We start from the raw sequence: 21,530 nt of genomic DNA, 5'->3' as shown, positions 1-21,530 counted from the left end.
ACAATTTTAGTCCCTGAACGAACTTTAGTATGTAACAATTTAGTTATTGTACTTTTAAATTTATAACAATTTAGTCTCTTATGTAAACAAATTTATCAAAATTAGATGTTGATTTTTATTATTTTATGATGTAGACTTCGTATTCTATAAAAAATAACGAGTCTCTATTTAGTTTATCGATTTATTTAGGTAAGAAATCTTATTAAATTTTAACAATAATTTCTATAATAGAGAGTAAATTGTTATATATCTTAAGGTACAAGGACTAAATTGTTACAAAATTGAAAGTTCAGGACTAAATCACTACACACCAAAGTTCAAGGACTAAAGTGATTTTTTTTATAAAAAAATAATAATAATAATAAAATAAAAAAATAAAAAAATAAAAACACATCGGTCATCGTTGAAGGTTCACATCAGCAACATCATGTGCAACTTTGATTTATCTTCATTTTTTTTTCTTCTTCTTTTGGAATCATAGAGACTAGAACTAAGAGTGAAATGGTAAAAAGCAGTATAAATTTCAAAAACCCAACTAATAATTCAACCCCCCCCCCCAAAAAAAAAAAAAAAAATCAAATCTTAGCAAATCAATACTCAAAAGCATACTCTTGTGGTCTTTTTATACTAATGCATAATATTGACTGTCAAATAAATCTACCAAACTTCAAAAACTCCAACAAAAAAAAATATTATGCCTAATTATTGTCTTCTTTATGTATCATGTTGTAACAATATTTCTTAAATGATTATTCAAACAGAATCTTAGGAAAAAAAAAAAAACTGACTACATTGGGTAACACTTTTAAAAATGATAACCAAGCGTATAATAACATTTTAAAATTTGTAAATATAGCAAAATCTATCTGTGAAAGACTTTATCGTTGATAGATTTCTATCAGCAAGATGGTCTATCTTTGATAGACCCCTATTAACAATATGGTGTATCACTAATAGACTTCGAAAACAGAATTTAAATTTTTTTATATATGCAAATACTTTTACATTGTGCTATATCTGCAAACACTTCTAGCTTGATTGTTATATTTGCAACTGTCCCATCGTAAAATTTAGCTTGGTAAAATTGAAAATTGAGCATAGAAAATATATATACCCATGTAGTCAAATTCAAACTAAAAAATTAGAGGAAAAAAAAAGCCCAAGTATGTTATTTAAACCATTAAACTCATAAACTGTTAGAGATTGTTTGGGGTGTTGAATTGAAATATGAGAAGATCATGTGTATTTGTTTGTGGTGCAGAGTTATTTGATCTGAGTTCAGATATCTGTATTCGGGATACAGAGTTAAGTTCACATGTCTGAAATATCTGCTAGTCTTTTTAAACTCCAAATAATTTGCTTTTATGATGACTATTTTTGTTTTGAAACCTTTTTATTCAATAATTTTAACCATCGAGTAAATATGGATTGCAATTTTTTCTTTTAATTTTTAAAGTTTTTCTTTCTTTCTTTCTTTCTTTTTTTGGAAATGAATAGCACTTAACCCACTACATTTCTCATAAGAATATAGTTAACTAAAATGGAAAATCAAAGAGAAATAAAAAAAATTTTAGTTCCTAATTTTTCTCAATGAATTTTATCATCTTCTCCTTTTACTTCCTCTTCATGTTGTTACTCTTTATTTTTACTATGTCATGATTTTTTTTTAATTGAATCTCTCCATCATCTTAGTGGTCAATGGAATGCCACCATATTTCTTCAACAATTTCACTTTTAGTTCTTCAAAATTTGGAGGATCATAGATAACAAATTTTCATTTTTCACTCTTTCTTGCCATAAAATGTTCTAAAAAAAATCTCCATTTTATGATTTTCTTTTTTACTATGTATTACATACTATTCAACTACATACATACGTTTTCAAATATTATTAACACTTATTTTATATATGAATTCAATTAAATACAAATATATTTTACAATTTCTATGTATAAATATTGTACTTAATGTACACAAAATATTATTATTTATATAAACAACAATTCTACAACATACTTTAATCGTCATTAGTTTCATAATAGTCGAAAGTGGTTGTTGAAGTTGATTATCAAAGATGATTTTCGTTGGAGTTTGTAGTTGGAGGTAGTTGTGTCAAAGCTCGAAGTTGGTCTCATGAAGGTGGTATTAGAGTTGGTCGACGGAGTTTGTTGTCGGAGGTAGTTTTTAGAGCACGAAGTTGGTTGTTAGAGTTAGTTGCACAAAGGTGGTTGTCGAAGTTCATCATTGAAGATGATTTTCGTTGGAGTTTGTAGTCGGAGGTGGTTGCCAGAGCTCGAAGTCGTTCGTATGAAGGTGGTATTGGAATTGGTTGCTGGAGTTTTGTCGTCGGAGGTGGTTGTTGAAGTCCGAAATTGGTTGTTGGAGTTGCTCGTTCGAAGGTGGTCATGGAAAGTGATTTTCATCGGAGATCGTAATCGGAGGTGGTTGTCGAAGCATACGAAGGTGGTCATGGAGTTTGTTGTCGGAGCCCAAAATTGGTCGCGTAAAGGTGGTTGTTGGAGTTGGGTCACCGGAGTTATCATCGAAAGTAGTTGCCAGAATTTGGAATTAGTCGTCGGAGTTGTTATCGAAGGTGGTTATCGGAGTGTGGTAGTGATAATTGTCCACAATGGTTAATGTGTTGAGCTATCATGAAAGTATTGCAAGAGGAAAAGTTAGGATGTTAGTAAAATATACTAATTCAACTCTATCAATATTTAAAATTAGTGAGTCAAACATCGAACTCAATTCACGTGAGTGAACAAAACACGGCTTAGCAAATAAGACAAAAATAAGACAAAAAGTTAGAAAAAAAAATTAAAAAAAAAAAATAAAAGGGAAAGAAAGGGGTGAAACAGTAAAAACAGGAAAGCCCATGGTTTTAATGACAGCAAAAAAAGTAAAGAAGAGAGAGAGAGAAGGAATTAATATTGAATAAAGAGAGAGAGAGAGAATTAATTAAGAATGGAAGTAAGGATTAAAAAGGAAGGGAAGTGCAGTGAGTGGAAGTTTGAATAATACATTAATGGCCAGAAATTCCCAAAACAGGTAGAGGATGACACAATGGCAGATATCCAAATTCAGAAAAGTGCTTTTGTGACTCAAAGTGGAGACCAAACTACTTCCCAGTTTTAAGTCACATCTCACTTCTCTACTTGCATCATCATCCCCCTCTTTTTTCCTCTCTTACATTTCATTATCCTTATTTATTATTCTATTTCTACCATGATGTAATATTACGTCTTCATAACATATATAATACACTTTCTTTCTTTACCTCAACCGCTTAATGTATATCTTCCGACCAAATTTTACCTATGATAAAAAATAAATAGGCTAACATTAGTATATATACTAGTTGAGTTCAAGATCAACCAAATCCAACTTCAAGACAATATAATTGAGCCGCAACGTCAAATAGGTCAAAATGTCTGGATCCACCTCGATTAGACCCAATCAAGTCCCAGATGAGGTGGACTTACTGGCCTAAGGATGTCAACAATTCACACATAACTCTCTAAGAGTAAGTTAATACTAGATCATGCTAATTCGACACAGAAGAGGAGTAACCCTAAATCAAAATGGACAAAAAAGAAAAATAAAATCATTGTAACTCTACAGGAGTATGTTAATCTCATAATCTAAACTATTGCTACGTACTATTACCTCATACTAGATTGAGTTGGTGGCAAGTAAAGCTTCCCCTTTCTTTAGAATATCAAGAAATTATTTATTATTAAAATACGTGTAAAATCATCTTTTCATTAGAGAGTCAAAACTCAAAATATACATGTACTCACACTTATCTCTCTTTCAATATCCATTTGCTTTCCCTTTATTTGAATTGTGTTAGTTATTTGAGTTTTCTCTTGATGTCTCGTTCAAGTCTTTAACATTGAGAAATACTTATATATCCTTAAGATACTAAAAGTTCAAAATACAACACGATTTTTTATTATTGAATCTCTTATTTATTTATTTTTCATATCTTACGATGCGGTTTTGTTTCGGACTTTATATTAAGAAATAATATAGTGAATTGATTATTGGACCATCATGAAAACATGTTTGTCTAAATTGTTCTCTTTATTGGGAGAATTTCTTAAAAATATATATATATTTTTTAAAAAAATTCTTGTCATTGAATTATTTGTAATATCTAATATTAATATAAATATGATATTGTGTGTACACACAAGTACCATATATAATAGGAATATTTTAGAACTATAAGATTAAAGCAATGATGTAAGAGAGAAAATAAATCTAGGGATTTGAAAGAGAATGATTTAAGTGGATAATTAATTAATTTTTGATAATTGTATATGTTGGAATTAATGGGAGGAAAAAGCTGGTTGGCAGTTCTAATTGAATAATTGTTTATAATAAGAGGACTCATTGGAACTGTTTTTTTCAAAAGAGACTCTATTTGTCATCTCTGCCACATCCATAAAGGACATTTTTTCATTTAAGGGAAGCTTGAGGTTTGTACAAACCCATAAATATTTAAAAAAATAAAATTAAAATTAAAAATATATTTAAATTAATAAATAAATATTTTAACTTTCCAAGGTGTATTTACATTAATCTTTTTTTTTTTAAAAAAAAAAATTCAATAGCTTATGAATTTTGTTAAAAATATAATGAAAATGTGAATTCATTCCTCAGGTAGATGTTGAATCTATTAAAATGTGGAGATATCAATATCACTTACGTATTATTGTCTCTATCTTATGTCACCTCTAAAAATATATATTAAACATTTAGAAATAAATGATAGTTCGCGTTTGTTTACACTTTGGACAAAAATTCTCAAGACTTTGCCTTCGGTTTTAGTTTCTAATGAAGAAAGTTGTTCTCTTTTATATATGCATGATCACTTCCTTCTTTGACCAATATGGGACTAATTTATTTATACGCCTAATATTATAAATGTTACTTATGATTTGTAAATATGACCAACAATGGTTTTGCTCATAGATTTATTAAGATGAGAATGTATTTTATTTAAGAAACTTTAATTTAGATTAGTGAGAGTAAATTAAACTCACATACGAGATAAAGTGGACTAAATTTTTCATAAATCTAGTTTGACCATGCAAATGCAATTTCAAGAGTCAAATATCTCGTTCCATTATATAAACTTGAAAATACATGAAGAACTACGATCACATATATTGATATGAATCATCAAAATGTTATCAACCATATAAATACACAAAAACAATTGAAATAGATAGATTCGTGACACTTATATTTTGATACTCATTATTAAGTACTTTTGTACATGCATGAGTATACTAATATATGAATTTAAAAAGGATTTAAAAATTCAAGCTTATATCTTAAGTTAATGAAAAAAAGAAAAAACTAAAAGCTGACTAATAATGCAATTTTTTTAATTGTACTGGCTGAGCTATTTTATTAACGTAATTAATTGTAAAATTAATGATTTTGTTCTATTTTCTTAGGCTATGTAATAATAGGAAAAGTCACTGGTAAGGAACAGTCATATTTTTGTCCTCTCAAAGATAGAAAATTTGGCAATAAATTAAGAAAGCACATGCATAGCAGCAAAAATTGACCATGCATACATTTATATGATTATACACGACTTTTTTTTATTAATTATTATTTGCAATTGAAATTAGGAAAAAGAAAATTATAATCAATCAATTTTCAAGTTAAATTTTAATTTTCTTACTAAAATAAAAATATGAACTTTAGCTAACTCATTTCTAATAGATTAATTTGATTATCAAAAAAATATAAATTTTAATTAAAGATATTAAGTTAATCATAAGAGTCGATTCTATCCTATCTTTTCTTAATCACAAACTATTTAAAAAGTATGGAATTGAACTCACGGAAAATTTAACTTTCCTTAATGAATTATTATGAGTATCTACAAGGACTATATGATTAATATTAGTTGTATGAAATTGACCAATGTTGATTAACAAAATCAATTCCTGCTCTTTAATGGAAAAAGTAGAAAAAAAATCATGTACTATAAAAGCAAATGATGACTTAAAATAATTATTAGCAAAAATAATTAGTATGATTTTGAAACAAAAAGGTTGGAAACTATATGAAAAAGCTTAATATTTTAAGAACAAATGGAAATGTAATCAATCAATTTACAAATAAAGAACTATAGGACATGAGATTTAGCAAAAGATTGAAAAAAAAAGAGAAAAAATTGATTTAATTTGCAATAATAATAATAATAATAATAATAATAATAATAATTCTTGGCCCTCTTCTCCAATTCAAACAACTTGGATAAAGAAATCCCATTAATAATTAACTAAATATATTGAATAATTAGCTAAATTAAGTGACTTCAAATGAAATAATCTCAACCAGCTAAACCCTAGATCAGAAAAATCAATCTCTCTCAAGGATTCCATTGTCAAAATATTTCAAGTTTGGTCACTTCCATTGTTGAGTTTAAGACCAAAATTTTCCCATAAACCAGATTGAGATTGATCTCCTTCACCCATCAAGAACCTAAAGCAATTATCTTGCACCACATGGCTCCCGCCACCACCGCCCGCGTTCGAACTATTTGGACTTTGTTCTTTGATGTCGGTGGCACCGCCGTAGGGTCCGCCAACGCCGCGGCTGTAGAGGGAGGAATCTGTTTGTTGGAAGTAAAGATTGTAGGATGTTGAATTCTCCTTGCGTTTCTTGTTGCCTTGATTATGATCTATTGTTTTCCTTTGGTAATTATTGTTGTCTGCTAGTAATTCTCTTGCTGTGTTGGTGTTTAGTATTTCGCTCCCGTCTTCGTTTTGGTTCTCGTTATTATTTCGATGACGCTCGGCTACCATTAATCCGTGGTCCGGCGAGGAGGAGTTGTATCGATTATTATCTCTCGACTCTCGTCCTGTTAGCCTTTGTAATGCATCCATTAATGCTGCATCTCTAGATTCTATCCATGCTCTCTCCTTTGCCCAAAAGCTTCTCTCCCTCTCCATTCTTGACACTTCTTGTCTCCTCCATTCCTCCTCGCGAATCTGTGAAAACAAATCATATCGTCACAACTCTCCTAGTGTATCACGACTACTTCTACTTTCGTTTGTATTAGATAACGTAGATTTTTAATTAAAAATTAGTTAGTTTTGAGATGAAACTAGCTCATATGTCATCTAATATAGTATCAGAGTCTATGAGATCCAAACGAGCATCCGGTCAAAATAATTAAAAAAAAAAAGGATCCTATCTAAGAATGACAAAAGACATTATAATCTTTAAAAGATATGCATAGATTACTCTGCTCATCATCAATTGATTTTGAGATAAAATTTCATGTATTATCAAATAATTCGCTCGAATTGATAAATAATAATCGAATCGAAAGGATTGCAGATTCAGATTCAAATTCAAACTCATGATGTATGTGAAGAATACCATTCTCTCCTTTTCCTTTTGTTCAAGAGTTTTCATGAGCTTCTCCAACCAAGCCTCTTGTTTATCAATTAGCTTCCTCATTTGTGAGTCGATGAACTGTTTGATTTTTGCCTTCCAGCATTTTCCGCCTCGCTTCTTCCTTCTCTTCTCCATCGAATCGTTGTCCAGTACGCCGACTGAACCGAGGTCGTCGTTGCCATCCGACGAAGCCGAGGTTTCGAACTCTGATGTATTCGAGAGGCTGAGGCTGTCACAATAATGCTTCTGATGAGCTTCATGGCTCATCGGAGCTGCCGCGGTCGGGTTGTTGGTCCCATTCTGTTGGAATCTGAGGTTAGTGTCTCCAACAAAATGGGAATCTGGAAGTGAAGGGGAATTGCTTGTTTCACCATAGAGAGCTTCCAACTGCCTAAAGAATCTGTAGTTCTTACCATCTTGTCTTCCAGCTTTGCCTTCCTTTGTTTTTTTGTAATATTTATATAAATTCTCAAACTTTTCTCTGCATTTTTTTCCACTTCTTTGATAATTGTGTTCCTCAGCCATGATTCTTAAACAAAAAATAACATTTTTTTAATATTATAAAAAATTAATTTCTGGGGAGAGAGATAAAAAAAAAAGAAAGAAAGAAAGAAAGAAAGAAAGAAAGAGAGAAGAAATTTTTTATTAATGATGCATGACAGAAGGGAAAAAAACCCTAGATTTTGAAATGCAATTTTAGAAAAGAAACTAAAAATAACAAACACACATGATAGATTTATCCAAAATTGTAACAAATTCATCATCTTTCTTGCTGAAGAATTTAAAGCAAAGCCAAATATTTGATCTTTTTTCATTCAAACAATAATAACAAGAGGAAATTTTTTTGATCAATTTCAAGTTTAGGAAATTGGGTTTCTTTTATTATTATTATTATTATTTTTTTTTTTGGGGGGGGGGGGGGGTGGAGAGGGAGAGGGGGTATTTTTTTTTTTTTTATAACAAGGTTGGTTGTTGTCATAAGAAATTTAAAAAAAAATACAAAAATTAAAAAAAAATTGGACTGAAAATAAGGACAGTGTTCCTCTCTCTTTTCTTTCAAGAAAGTAGATTCTTCTAAGACAACATTAAGAAAGCAAACCAACCAGCTGAATTCATGTAAGACTGTATGGTCATTTTCAAAATTTAAAAAAAAAAAAAAAATTAGAAATCGAACTCCAATTCTCAAAAAAAAAAAAGAAAAGAAAAGAAAAGAAAAGAAAAGAAAAGAAAAAAAGAAACCCAACTAAAAAAATCAGAACCTTTCTTCTTTTCAGACATGAAATTAAAAAAAAAATGAAGAAACAAAACAAAATCAACAGCCAATCTCAAATTCAGGAACTTGTTGTGTATTAATGAACATGTTTTTTTTTTTTTTTTTGGGGGGGGGGGGGGGGAAAGAAAAACATGAAAATATATAATTAAAAAGATATATACCTAGAAACGGTAGCGATCGGGCCTTTTTGGTTAGCTCTTTAAACTTAGAATCAAGTCGAGATCTGATATCCAAGAGAGTAAGAGTTTCTTGGCGAGGCCATCGAGCGGTGGCACAGTCGGTAGCGATCGAGGCAGTTTCGAGCTCGAAAGCGGTGGGAACGGGCTGAGCGGAGACGATGGCGGGAGGCGTGGTGGCGGAATCGGAACGAAAGTCGGGGAGCGAAGTGTCACGTGGCATCATCATGATGAGGTCATAGGGACTGTGGTGGTGGCGGAAGGCGGCAGCGGCGGCGGAGGATAGATCATGATGGGGAATTGAGGAAGAAGAAGGGAAATGAGAACGAGATGGAGCAGTAGTCATGAGGCGGCGGAGATCGGAGAGAGGATATTGATCATCCATTTCCATGGGAAGATTGAGAGTGAGAGATAAAAAAAAAGAAGAAAAATAAAATTAATTATAATTAAAAAGGAAAAAAAAAAAAAAAGAAGAGAGAGAGAGAGAGAGAAGAAAAAAGAGGGTAGCGGCAGGCTCGGATCGTGTCGTCCACGAAAAAGCTAGAATTTACGCACTCGAGTCAGGACGATGGTCCCATGTCTATGTCAAACACTCTTATGTTCTCTATTTTCTCTCTCTCATGTAATTTCATTTATCATTATAAACGACTTGAATTGAGGTTATGCAAGGGGTGACCCAATTCGGTCTTTTAAACTTTTAGGTTAAGTGGTGAGTTTGAATGTGTCGAGTTTATCAGAATTGTGTACGAAGAATTTGGATAATGATTTGTTGTCGATGTTATGGAAATGTTCATGTTTCAATTTTATGGATGAAAATATTGATAAATTGTTAGCTTCAATGGATATTTTTGAAAAAAATAGCTAAATTAGTATGTAAATTAGTCAACTACTATTCTATGGTTTTTAAAAATAAATTGTTTATTATTTATATTTATATTCACATTAGTGACATTTTTTTCATATTTCATAGATTTTTTTTAACGATATAATGTAAATGTCTATTTGTCCTTTGTGTCTATGTTGAACTCATGAAAATGTGGAAATATCAACATGGGTGGAAATTTAGTTATGTAGTTTTTTTTTGGGTTGATTTTTGAGATTTTGTTATATACTTGAGTGTTAAGTTAGTTGAATTTCAAGAGGTGTTTTGAGTGTTTATGTTTGTGAAAAATTTAGGCCCCATTTGATAGTTATTTGATTAGTGGTGATTGCAAATAATGCAATTAGGTTCTGCTAATGCTAAAGGAATTTACAAATATAATAAAATTTAGATCAAACAACCTTAGAATCTATTTGTGTAGACTATATTGTTGGTAGAAGTCTATTAGCAATAGAGTTTATCATTATAAATTTTGCTATATTTGTAATTCTTTAAAAATATTGACATACACTAAATTATTAGCCCTACAACTGTTGCCTATTGCAATTACCTTATTTGATTTTTTTTTTTTTTTTTGAAAATTAAGTTTATAAACATTACTTTCAACTTATGTTTTAAAAAATCAAGTTAATTTTTTAAAATTAAACAGAATAGTTTTTAAAAATTTGTTTTTATTATAAAAATTTATCCATGAATTTAAGTGCTTTTTCAAATTTAGAAACCTAAAAAAGTAAGCATAAATTTAAGAAACATAAAGCAACATAAAATTTTATTAGTCATTGGGAAGACATCAATATCAACACTATGCCTCTATGCCTTGGAGTACTAAGTCTTTTTTTTTACTTCGTCTATCGCTTTAAATTGAAGAACCTTATTAAAGTATTTTTCTTAAAAAAAAAAAGAAGAAAGAAAAAACATAAAACTAAAAACGAAATCACTATCCAACATTGTTTTCGGAAGTTAAGATTTAAGAAAACGGTGAGTTAAGATTTGAACAAGGATATATATATATATATATATATATATATGTTTTTGATTATTGAAATTTAAATGACGTGGAATGATTTTAGTAGCTGGTTGTATTGATTAAAAATGAATGGCTCCTAAATCTTAATAGTCTTAACATTTAATGACAGGATAAATATTTTTGTTGAGAAACCTAAGACATACATAATATATTTTTGTTCAATCTTCTAGGATGTAGGTTTAAGGTTATCTAAGAAATAAAATTGGTGCAAATTGAACTTTTAAAACTAATATAAAAATTAAAATGTAATATAAATATCTGGGAACATTATACGTATGTGTAAGTATCCACAACTCAATAAGAAAAGAAACGTCTTGTTTTATTTCAATTCTTGACAAATTTCTTGATTTATGGTAGGCAGCTCAAGAGTGCATTTGAAATACCTTTTCAAGTGTTTAATTTAACAAACAAGCCATTTTAGAACAAATTGAACTGTTTGGAAAGCATTTTTTTTTTTATCAAAAGAGTTTAAATAAAAATATATCTCTTAGAAAATACATTTTTATCTAGTCAATCCAAACATGCTCTAAGTTTATTTAAAATTTCAAATATACACACAAACACAATAGGTTAAAAGAAATCTTTGGTCCCTAAACTTTTATAAAAGTAACAATTTAGGTTCTAAATTTTAGTGGGTGACTATTTAGGCCATATACTTTTAAATTTGTAATAATTTAGTCTCTGAATTTAATGAGTATTGATTTAGTCCTTGTACTTTACAAATAATTACAAATTGTTATAAAGTACAAAATATATTGACTAAATCGTTACAAATTGTAAAGTATAAGGATTAAATCATTACTTATTAAAGTTTAGAGACTAAATTATTAATTTCATGAAAGTTCCAAGACCAAAAATGTTTTTTAATCTCTATGATAAATTTGAAATCAATGGTTAACAGAAGCTTAATTCAACTGGATATTTAGATATATAATCTCAAACCAAAAAAAAAAAAAGTTTAAATCTCCACGTTCAGTTGTGAAATTTTGAAATAAATATAAATATTCGAAAGTTCCTCTCACATATGAAGTTTAGCCGCTAATGTAGTTTTCAAATCCAATTTCAGTTTATTTTAAAAATTATAAACAATTGTTTAAAAAACCACACATTGTTTAATAATTTTTAAAAGAAAAACACATAACTCACTTACATAATGTTTGACTCACGTATCAAGGTTTGTATGCATTTGACTTCAAAAAATAAAATAAAATAAATAATAATATTGATTAAAAATCACTTTAATACCCTAAAATTTGTATAAAATCGTGACATAAATAATCTAGTCTCTCAACTTTAATAATAATTACCATTTTCAATCTTGGTACAATAAATACAATTTACAATTATTTAGTTATTATAAAGATTTAATGAAACTTTTTACAAATGTAGATTGATAAATTGATCAAGGATCAACTTTGTTTAAAAATTATAAAGATTAATTCGTTATATAATCAAAATTGACAATTAATTTGATGAGTTTTTATTATTATTATTTTTATTTTTAATTTTTACAATTGTGACAAATGTAAAAGTATATAAACTTAATTATTATAAATTTTATAATATAGAGATTAAACTATTACATGTCTATTAAATTATTAAAAATTAAAAAGTACATAAACTAAATCTTTATCATGTTTGTTTTGTTAAGGAGTGTTTGAATATAAAGATTAAAGGAGCGAGGAGAGAAATTTAAAGGGGAATAAGGAATAGTAGAAGTTTGAGAGGGGCAATGTTGGTATTTGGCAGTGCAAGACACCAAACGACAAGTCGAGTAAAGACGAGGTGGGTGTGGCCTCCTGTTGCTGACGTGTACAGTGCTTAGGATTCTGACTTTTTGACTTGTCGCATTCCCGTTCTTTTTCTGTTGGGGAGTTTAACTTACACGCTCTGCCACGTCACCCCACTTCCAATACGACGTCGTTCCTTCCCACTTTTCTCTTCCACCAATCAGAACTCCAGTCAACCTGGTCAAGAGGAATAGTCAACCCCAGCTCAAAAGCGGTCATAAATTTGCCTTTTTAGTTTCCATTTCTTTTTCCCTATAATTTGTTGTTGTTTGCTTTAAAATTTCGTGTTAAATTTCAAATATATTAAATTCCTGAACTTTCGTGGAGGTAATAAAAATCAACTAATATACGATAAAAAAAAAATTCGTGTTTTAAATCCTTCACCACTATTGTATTCGAAAGAAAAAAACAATTCAGTCATCTTAAATTTTGATTTGTAAAAATTTATCTAACAGCTTAATTAGTAACATAAAAAATTTCATTAAAATTAAAATTTTATTGATTTATTTATTTAATGATGTAGACTTTGTAGCTTATAAATATATATTTAGATCTCTAATTAGATTATAATTAATTTACTAGATAAGAAATTCCTCTTAATCTTTACAATAATTTTAAAGTATAAGTTAAACATGCTCATTAAACTACACACATTAAATTGTTACTTAGTATCCCTCATACGCTTTTATTTTATCAATATTTTGTTTCTAATATTAAAAATTGTGACGGGGATGACTCGTGACTCGTAAGTATTATTATATGGTACAAATTCATTAATCATGAATGTACAGTTTTGGTAATAAATGTTTAAAAAATTGGTAGTGTATCAACATTGGGTTGCTAAAAGTAATATAGAAAATATTGATAAAGATCTAACTTCCACGCAAGCTAGCTACTTACAAACCCAACATATAGGTTTGACAAGCTTGGATCATTGCCTATTCATTTTTACTACAATTTAAAAAAAGCCCATGCTAACATTTATATCAATTATACAATATATCAAAGTAAAAAAAAAAAAAGAAAAAAAAAAGAAAAAAAAAAGAAAAATTATACATGCAAGGCATTAGACCTATAGATTTAAAAAATAATTCATAGATATTGTTGACATTAGCTTGAGCTTATAGATATTGGTTTGATCATCAAGTATCATGTCAAGTGATTGGATTTAAGAATAATCTACGCAAGAGACTTTCTTTAGTTGAATTTAAAAGCAAAGTCGTCCCCTACCTTTCTAAGAATATGAGGAGGACCCCATTACCTTAACAACAAGGGAGAGAGATAGAGTTTGAATCGTAGAAGAATCACGTTGACCCAAAAGGTTAAAGTGCTTGATGGAAACCATACTACTAATCAAAAGTAGACAATATAATATCATTACACAGATACGTAGAGAGAAAGGGATGGATGATTGGCAAGTCGGAAGTTGGAAACCCTAAAAGAGAGAAGAGAGGGAAGAAAAGAAATGGGGGTTAGATATAATATTTGGTTAAAAGAGATTGGGGGATAAGTGTGTATAGGAAATGGGAAGGGAAGAGCAATAATTGAAAAGAAGAGAAGTACTATATCTGAAAATAGGGTAAGGGGCTTCAGAGTTTCAGGGGCTGGGATCTGCTGCCTGTTTGTGTTGGTGTGTGGCAGTGAGAGACTTTGCCCTCTGATGCAAGTGGAGCCCCTAAGCCCCCCTTTTCTTTTTTCTTTTTTCTAAATTATTATTATATATTTAATATTATTATTATTTTTGTCAATGAATTCAAACCACACCCCACCATTTTCCAATCTGACCCCATGTGATTTTCAAACCCCATTGCACACATCTTCCCCTATCTACTCTCTGATCACCTTTTGTACTATTTTTATTTCCCTTATTATTTTAATGTATACAACAATGTCTTTTTCTCTTTTCTATTTCCACTAAAACGAGTGTCTTAGTCAATTTACGTCCTCTCTCGGTCAAAAAAAAAACAAACATCACCATCTATTATTGTAAAACATTTCGTGTTGTAAAGCTCATACATAAGCTTTTAGAGAGACATATACTCTTTGTCCACTCAAGATTTTTAAGTCTTTTTTACATGTAATTTACTCCATATGGGTCATTATTAATTTATGATGTTGGTTTTAAACAACTTCATTCATCAATATTCAAACAATAATACTTCTAGATGTCATTTGAATCATCATTGCCATATTTAGCATTATAAAGCTCACTGATGAATTTTTAGACATATTTTTCATCTTCATTTATTCACAAGATTTTTAGACGGGTCGTTATTAGTTTTATTCGGAAAATACTTAGGTGCAACCTAACCCCTTGCTGCACCAAATTAAAAATTGTTACCTGCTTATTTTTTTAAAAGTAATTTTTTTTTTTTTTTTTTTTTGAAGATATGTATGCAAAATAGGCATGAATATGTGTTGTGTATTTAGGACATTAATTAAAGAGTTGGGTGTAAGAGATGGGGTTTGGTATTGTTACACAAATATTAAATGTTAGCCATAGAGCTGTTGCTTTCCCCAATCACTTTCTCATGGCCTCTCATGAAAGGGTTTTAATTAAATGCTTGCTATGTGAAAAGTTGAGAAAAAGACACCAAATAATAAATAAATAAATAATCTTATATTATTATTATTTTTAATTTTAGGGAATAAATTATTTTTTTCCTAGCCATTCAATACTCAAGAGGTACAAAAGGCTAATCAAAAGTGTTGAAGAAGTTCTCATGCTCTGATGAACTTGGTCCATGCTTTAAATTGCCTTTGCAGCTTTCTTCTAGTTTGCAGTGAAGTTGCCAATTAGATTGAGTGGTTATTACAACATATAAGATATTTTTAATTTTATTTAATTTTTTCAGTACTTGGTGGTGTATAAATAAAATTGATGTTTGAAAGAGGAATTATTGTTTCTGCAGATAGGATTTGTATTTTAGTTGTTCTTCAAAATATCTTAAACGCCCTTAAGTCATGATCGATTGTTGGAAAGAATGATTTAATGTGTCTGTCAAAATGTGATATCTCCTAATAATTAATAAATTTAAAATTACAGATTTTTTTTACTACAATTGAAGATAGAAAGATTCGAACTACGAATCTCGTAGTTATTAGTATATTCGAATGCCAAAATTAGTTTTGATGAATTATTGGTGGAATCTTTTTATGGTTTAATAACGACTCATCAATATAATTAAAAAAAAAACTAATTTTGAAACTTTTCTATTAAAAAAAATGTAAAGTCAATAGCCATTGATAGACAAACTTTAATATGAATCACTTAACAAACATATATGGAGAAGAACCTCCCACTACAATAATAAAGCAGAAAAATAATAGATAAATGAAAATAAAGCAACAAAACTGAAAAACACAAAAATTAACATGGAAACCAGAAAAATTATTACAATCACATATAAATTCACCTCGACTCCTCTTACAAAAACTCTCTCTTAAAGTTACCAAAATCCAACAAATTTCACCTTAACAAGATATTTGAAGAATCCATAACTTCTGCTGCAACCATTGTCTTCATCAACAATCATAATTTCTCAACTCATAGAATTATAACTCACTCCATAAAAGAGAATATACCACTCGGAATACTACCTTTTAAGAATTTCCTTTTTTGTCGCATGCCCATAAACTTTACCGAAGTTTATGGTGCAACTTTCACATACTTGACTCACTCGAAAGTTCTTCAACTATCGATAGACAACTTTCACCACACATCTTATATAACCACCAAACCAAATACCCATGTGCAAACTTATCATAGCAACCACTCCAAACCAGAAAAAATAAACCACGAACCACACAAGAATGAACATGAATAACATATAGCTTGAAGATTGAGCGATCTTAAGCCTAAACATTACAATATATTATCAAATATACCAACAACCATTAGAGGGGAGCTGAAATGCAACTCAACCCAAAATTTCCACAACCTTCTCGATCTAAAATCTCAATAACAACAAACAAAAACACCACTCTAATGACATTTGCACAAATCACGATAATACTATCAAGAATTTTACATATTGATAAAACTGAAATCTAGTAAGATAAGAAATGAATGATTACTCCTCTTATTGTCAATTAATTTTAAAATGAAATTTGGAACGACAGAAACTACACGGCCGACGGACTTACCGTAAAAAACCCTAAACCGGCCGGGTCAGAAGAACAATAAATAAGTAAAAGAAAAAGGAAGAGGGAAGAGATAGATGGATGGAAAGATGGGCATGTAAGAGTCTGCAGAAGAATCTGAGAGCGTGTGGGGAGTCAGAGATAAATAGAAGAAAAAAGAGAGAGAGAAATAAAATTTTTAGAAAATTTTGGTCAGAAAGATGTGAATAAGTAATTGTTTTGGAAGAGCAGAACGTTCCATCCATGCATTTGCTACACCCTTCACTATTTATAATAATAACAACAAAAGGCATGCACGAGTGGCCCATAAACTCCGCTGTTCAGGTGCTGCCCCTTCTGCCCCACTTTTCTTCATTATTTCCTTTCCCATCCCTAATCTTTCACTTATTTCTATTTCCCACCCACCCCCCTTCCCTTTCCATTCTTTGCTATATGGCCCCCACTCACTCTTCTTTTAGCTGGCAATCACCAACCTAACACCATATATATACCCTATTTTAATTTCCATTTCTTTTATGGGTGTTATTAACTTCTTGTGTAGATTTTTTTTTTCTTTTTTTTTTTTTTAAAGGTTGGAATTTGAAAATGGACCCCTTGTTTTTAGCCTTTTTACGCTACTATTACTATATTTATATATATATACTCTCTTTTTGATTGATGGAGGTTTCATTAGAAAATCATGTGGTCAAAACAGAGCTTCTCTCTTGTGTATTATCATCTACTTTCATTTACACAATAGTTTTTTTATTCCACTTTTCCTTCTTCTTCTTCTTTTTTTTTTTTTTTTTTTTTTTTTTTTTGTAAATCTAAATCTAGAAAAATGACAAAATTGAGGACTAATTCATTATTAAAGGATAGTTGTGGGTTGAAATTGAAAAAAAAAATGGTGATAGAACACACAAGTCAAGTCGATCTATGGGTTTTTTTTTTTCTTCATAAAATATCGGTGAATTAGTTTGTTTCATGGAGTAAGGTTTTAGTTAGAACAAACTTTGTTGCATCCTGAGTTGAAGTGTATTGCAAAAATTTGGATAAGTAACATACTTAATATGCATGCACCTAAGTATTGCTTGTTTAAGTTTTGCGGATTGTTCCACATACTATTTTCTTTTCAAAATATATTTAACTTCGTTACTTTAAAAATAGAAATATGAAAGTATAAACGTTGTTATTTTTAGATTTAGAATCTAAAAATACATAAAACATATAAACGTTGTTTTTAAAAATTGAGTACACTTTGTAAGTCTCATAAATAGAATACATTACGATTATTATATTTAAAGGAATAAGTCCATGATGATTAACGTTATACATTTCTCTTTAGTAAAATTGAGGTAGCAAGATTTGAACCAGAAACCTTGTGATTACTAATCTATTCGTATACTAATTAAATTCATAAACTTGTTATTACTAAAAAAAAATTATTATTACATTATTTTATTTTATTTTTTATAAAGGAGTAGGTGAATTTATTTGTAAAGTAACATAGTGTACATCGTAAGATGAATTATTACAAGTAAAATATTTTAGAACTATGCTTATATTAAGCTCCTCAAAGACAAAACTGTAGATATTAAAATTATGAAAAGTAAATATATATATATAAATTGTTGGATACATCATACATGTAACAAATGATTTGAATAATGATAGCAAATCAATCCACAATAAATTTGTATCAATGGTGGGGTTGAAGAAATCACTCAAATTTGATATATCCTAATGCATGATAGTGAGAACCCAATATATATAATAGATCAAATGAATTGAATAATTAGAAGAGGAAAATAAACAAAGGACTATGAAACATATATAGAGAAGAAAGGTTTTTTTGGATTTGAGAACAAATTAAAATTATGGAAAAGAGAAAAATAGTCAATATAGGGTTTGATTGTTTGGTGAGAAAAGCATAGAAAAAGAGAAGAAAATGATTTTGAGAGGGCAAGAGGGAAGGTTTTGGGAAGTGATGAATTTGCAAACCAACCATGGCTTAGCTTTTTGGATCATTGTATAGTTAAAAAGTTGTCTTAAAACTTTAAAAGTAATTAGGAGAGTGAGTTGTCACCCCCTTGATAATAATAATAAATAAAAAATATAATCATATAGAAAGGACTTCATAATCATGAACTATAAGAAAGTTGGTGGCTTTAATTTTCAAGTACTAATTAAAGGGGTATCTTTTTAATGGCAAAAGTATCTTTGTTATAAATCATCAAATCCCATCAACTACTAAAATTTGTCTCCCTTCCAAAAGTTCCCTTATATGTCAAATTTGAAACCAAAATGTTCACAAATTTAAAATTATAAATTTAAAAGTTTTCATAACTTCTCGCAATTATATTCTCCTAATTTTATTCCATCACTTTAGAATTGAAAGATTTGATGTATCAAAAGTTATTTGGTAGCATGTTGTTCTTTTGCAAAAGCTTTTAGCTTTATCCCTAATTGTATGGATTAATTTTGAGGGTCTAGGTAGGCCTATTATGTTAACACTATGAGCATACAAAAACTGATATAAAGATGATACTCGTAATCAAGAAGTCAAATATTTTTAAATCTTTCATTCTGCATATTGTTGAATTAAAAAAGAAAAAAGAGGAAAAATTAGGCCTACTATTCTAAGTGCCAGAAAATCTAGATTCGTGATGTGAAAGAAACCGAAATATATTTAAAGTGATATAAAAGAATAAAATTCTTACAATCAAGACAAGATGTTAAGATATATATATATATATATATATATATATATATATTTTGGATTGTGTGAAACATACATCAAAGCTAAAGCTAACAGTAATGAAGTCTAAAAATTTCTTGATAGATAATTAATGTCACTTGAAAGAAAGAGAAAGAAGATAATGGTTATGAGAAAGACAAAAATGGTGAGGCAAAGCAATATCAAGATGGAAAGTTAGAGTTGGGAATTTCCATTTTTAATTTCAAACAAAAGACCACAATTAGGAAGAAAAAGACCGACGGTAGATTTCTTGCCATGTTTTGAGTAAAAAAAAAAAGGCCCAATTCTAAGTTTATCTTTGGCCCAAAACCTAAGAAATGGGCCCATTTGCAAGGCCCTGAAAAACACTACAAATTTTTACCTTTAATTTTGTTAAAACATTAAGAAAATAAATCATGAAATTAAACTTAGATAATTATTTTCCCTCCAACGATGTTTCTAACAGATCTTCGAACTTTCAAGTTGGTATAAGATATTTGAATTTTTAAATGGTTTGTCTAAATGTTTATTTTGATTTATTTTTTTAAAAAAATTATAAACAGATTAAAAAATTAAAAGTTTACAGTTTGTTATAAATATAATTGTATCTATCAAAGTGTTCGTACGAGTTTCCCAGATAAACATGTTTCATGGTGTTGAACTTATGTTGATGTAAATTTTTGATGTGGATGTGATTCAACTTTTAGTATTTGATCATTTGATTCTCTCTTAGTTGAATACGTATTCTTGACTTAGGGAAGGGCTTGAGCTACACGGAGCGGTTCAGTCTTTGGGAATTATAGAGTCTTCTAATTGTAGAGCATTCTCTCCAGGCTCGCTACAGTCTAAAATTTCTTCCCCACAAATGAAGAAAACTCTATCTATAGAGTTTTTAGGTGAGCTTTGTCGGCTTGGTTGGTACATGGACTTGGCCCTTAGGCTTATTTAATTGGATTTGTGCCTTATTTGACATTTGGATCAAATTAGACTCAATTTGACTGTGGCTCAAACCGTAACATTTAATTGGACTAAAATAATTAATTTAATCTTACAGTCAAGATGAAAACACATGACATTATCGAGATTTACTAACTTATGTCTTCAACTTCAATTTGGGACATATGTCCACCCCAAATTTATTTATTTGAAATTTTGTTATTAATTTGGTAAATGACATGACAATTTGTAATTTGTCTAAAATTTCTCATTAAACACAAAGCATTGTTAATTTAGAAAATAAAAATTATATCAAATACTTACCTATTAGACACAAAATCAATAGTTTACTTAATTATTAAACATTTTTATGTTCATGAACCTATTAAAATTTAAAATATAAAATTGAAAGTTTAGGAATAGGGATTATATATTTTCTAAACTTCAAAACCTATTACATATAAACTTAGACATTTAAGAACAACTAAATTTATAATTTAACAAAGTTTTTTAAAAATATTTTTATGAAACAGTGGTTTAAATTCTATATGATATTGTAACTTGTGTAAAATATAGTGGCGTGGGCCAAGGGATTGAAATATTTTCTGATATATTAATACTCAATATATGTGTGTAAATTGCAATGGCTCGAAGTTGATATTAATGTTGAATCCATATTTCTAATATCATTTATAAATACGCACAAAATATATTAGAAAAAGTCTCAACTATTAATAATCTTAATAATAGTAGTAACTATCTATCTATAATTTGATTTGAAAGTACGAACAACTTAATTATTAATTTAAAATAAATTTTATGATTTTTTATTTATACAATAACTTTTTGTTGATGATATTTTATTGATATATTCATGTAATCGAAATGCTGATATTGATATCAACGTTGATATTTTAATCGTTAACATGTGGAGGACAGTGAATTCAACATTTTTATTAATTTTAAGTTAATATTCTTTATATTAATGTAAAATATATTTTTTTTTGAAAATTGTATTTTGTCTGACTTATTTTTTATTTTCATTTATTTTAGTTTAATTTTAGTCTTTCATTTTTACCATGGTCTATTTTTGTTAAAACTTCGTAAAACGGAAAAAAAAAGAAGAACAAAGTATGAATTTGATTTGAAGTTGATT

At 29.0% G+C, this 21,530-nt stretch overlaps 1 protein-coding gene across 1 annotated transcript; it reads right to left on the bottom strand.

Annotated features, from left to right (window-relative positions):
* Positions 1 to 6,190: 6,190 nt before the first annotated feature.
* PTL (Duplicated homeodomain-like superfamily protein) lies at positions 6,191 to 9,362 on the bottom strand. Its single transcript, XM_039047749.2, is given in 4 exon segments — positions 6,191 to 7,021; positions 7,416 to 7,962; positions 8,868 to 8,901; positions 8,904 to 9,362. Coding segments are annotated over 4 exon segments (1,548 nt in total). The 5' UTR covers positions 9,274 to 9,362; the 3' UTR covers positions 6,191 to 6,424.
* Positions 9,363 to 21,530: the final 12,168 nt, after the last annotated feature.

Source organism: Benincasa hispida, chromosome 11 (genome assembly GCF_027475165.1).
Source record: "Benincasa hispida cultivar pf3 chromosome 11, pf3_genome.v1.1, whole genome shotgun sequence".
Lineage (NCBI taxonomy): Eukaryota > Viridiplantae > Streptophyta > Magnoliopsida > Cucurbitales > Cucurbitaceae > Benincasa > Benincasa hispida.
Note: the sequence above shows the minus strand (reverse complement) of the source record. Positions and strands in the feature narration are given on the sequence as shown.